The 1,413-nt window shown below is 33.6% G+C and overlaps 1 protein-coding gene across 1 annotated transcript in view; it reads right to left on the bottom strand.

The window, feature by feature from the left end:
• The window catches only part of LOC117118271 (annexin A13-like), a 19,115-nt gene continuing 17,702 nt past the window's right edge, over window positions 1–1,413 (bottom strand). Inside the window, exon 15 of the mRNA XM_033262821.1 lies at window positions 1–1,314. Coding sequence (XP_033118712.1) covers window positions 1,189–1,314 — 126 coding nt within the window. The 3' untranslated portion in view covers window positions 1–1,188. The remainder of the gene's footprint in view (window positions 1,315–1,413) is intronic.

Genomic DNA, 1,413 nt, shown 5'->3' with positions numbered 1-1,413 from the left:
TAATAATTAATTCATTATTGAACGAACAATGCTCGATCGCGGATGCGATGAAAATTGCAACCCCCAACAAAAAAATTACCAGCAGTTTGCCAAAGAATCCGGTTATCTGATTTGTCAATATTAGGGTAGTCGCCACTACGCTAAATTCAGAATTTGGGGTTGTCGCGGAAGCTATCACAACGCCGATTTAGCCAGTAAGGTTTGTGAGCATGCGCAGATGTCTGTTACGCTCTATTAGTTCGTAGTAGACTGGCCGCGTAGTCAAAACGAAAAATGCCTAATATTTCTCACGACGGCTCAAGACTGTCCCTGACGATGAATCACGTCGATCTGCGTCGTACTACGCTGTCTGAGTTGGCCTTAACAGTAATTAAATATAAAATGTAATTTCTAGGTAATATTTAAAACGTTTTACTACAGTAGGTCTACACAAATGTGTAAACAAATAATTAGTCGTTTACTTAAAGTAAAATATATAGTCATAGAGTTAAACCGTGCAAAAGGAAGCCAGTTCTCAGTATTTGCCTAATTAATGAGAAATACTAAACAGTTAACCACGTGCACCATAATATTTAAAGATATGTTAGTAATAAGTCAACAATTTTATATAATAATGATGATGATGATGATGATAATAATAATAATAATAATAATAATAATATTAATAATAATAAAGTATTTGTATATAGTTCTTTTGTGCGCCCAAGAAGCTAAAAGTCATAGTGTTGCTGAGTAACTTCCGAAAAGCAGCGAGAGAGGTCGGGTTGAGGATGAATGATGCCATTCTAAGAGGCAATGAAGCAGTAATTGTCATTTACCTGGTGTTATGACACAGAAAAAAACCTCCTTATTTTTTTTCTATATTAGCCCAAAACAAAAATCAACTGTGTATAGTTTAGCTGCGATTATCAATGCCCATGATTTGTAATGAACTAAGAAGAACAATGTTGATATAATATTAGGCAATATACGATCCCGTCTTCTTGGGAGACATTCAACCAATGATCCGTGTATGGATAAATAAATTCATCATTATCAACTGAATGACTTTTTGTTAGGAATCGCGCGTTCTACAATAATTTGACTCACTTAAAATCCCTCAAAATATATAATGGTGTCCACAGAATCTATTTAGCTATTATGTGGTATAATTCTATATAATTATTTTAAATTAAACTCTGGCAAAAACTATATAGTTTTCACAATTCCAAGAAGTACTTGGACGAAGTCGTCTTTGCATTCCTCCTTGATGTAATCGTGCACTCTCTTCGAGTGTAAGTTGTAAAACTCAGTCTTCATTCTCAACAAATCAACCTACAAAATAACAATTTTAATCATTAATTTATGAAACTGTAATTGAATGGAAAGAAATGATAGTAGAACGTGAATATATACTGTCTCTTATCCACATCT

Source organism: Anneissia japonica, unplaced genomic scaffold, assembly GCF_011630105.1.
Source record: "Anneissia japonica isolate Jap-2015-1 unplaced genomic scaffold, ASM1163010v1 scaffold288059_len961885_cov194, whole genome shotgun sequence".
In the NCBI taxonomy this organism is placed as follows: Eukaryota; Metazoa; Echinodermata; class Crinoidea; order Comatulida; family Comatulidae; genus Anneissia; species Anneissia japonica.
Note: the sequence above shows the minus strand (reverse complement) of the source record. Positions and strands in the feature narration are given on the sequence as shown.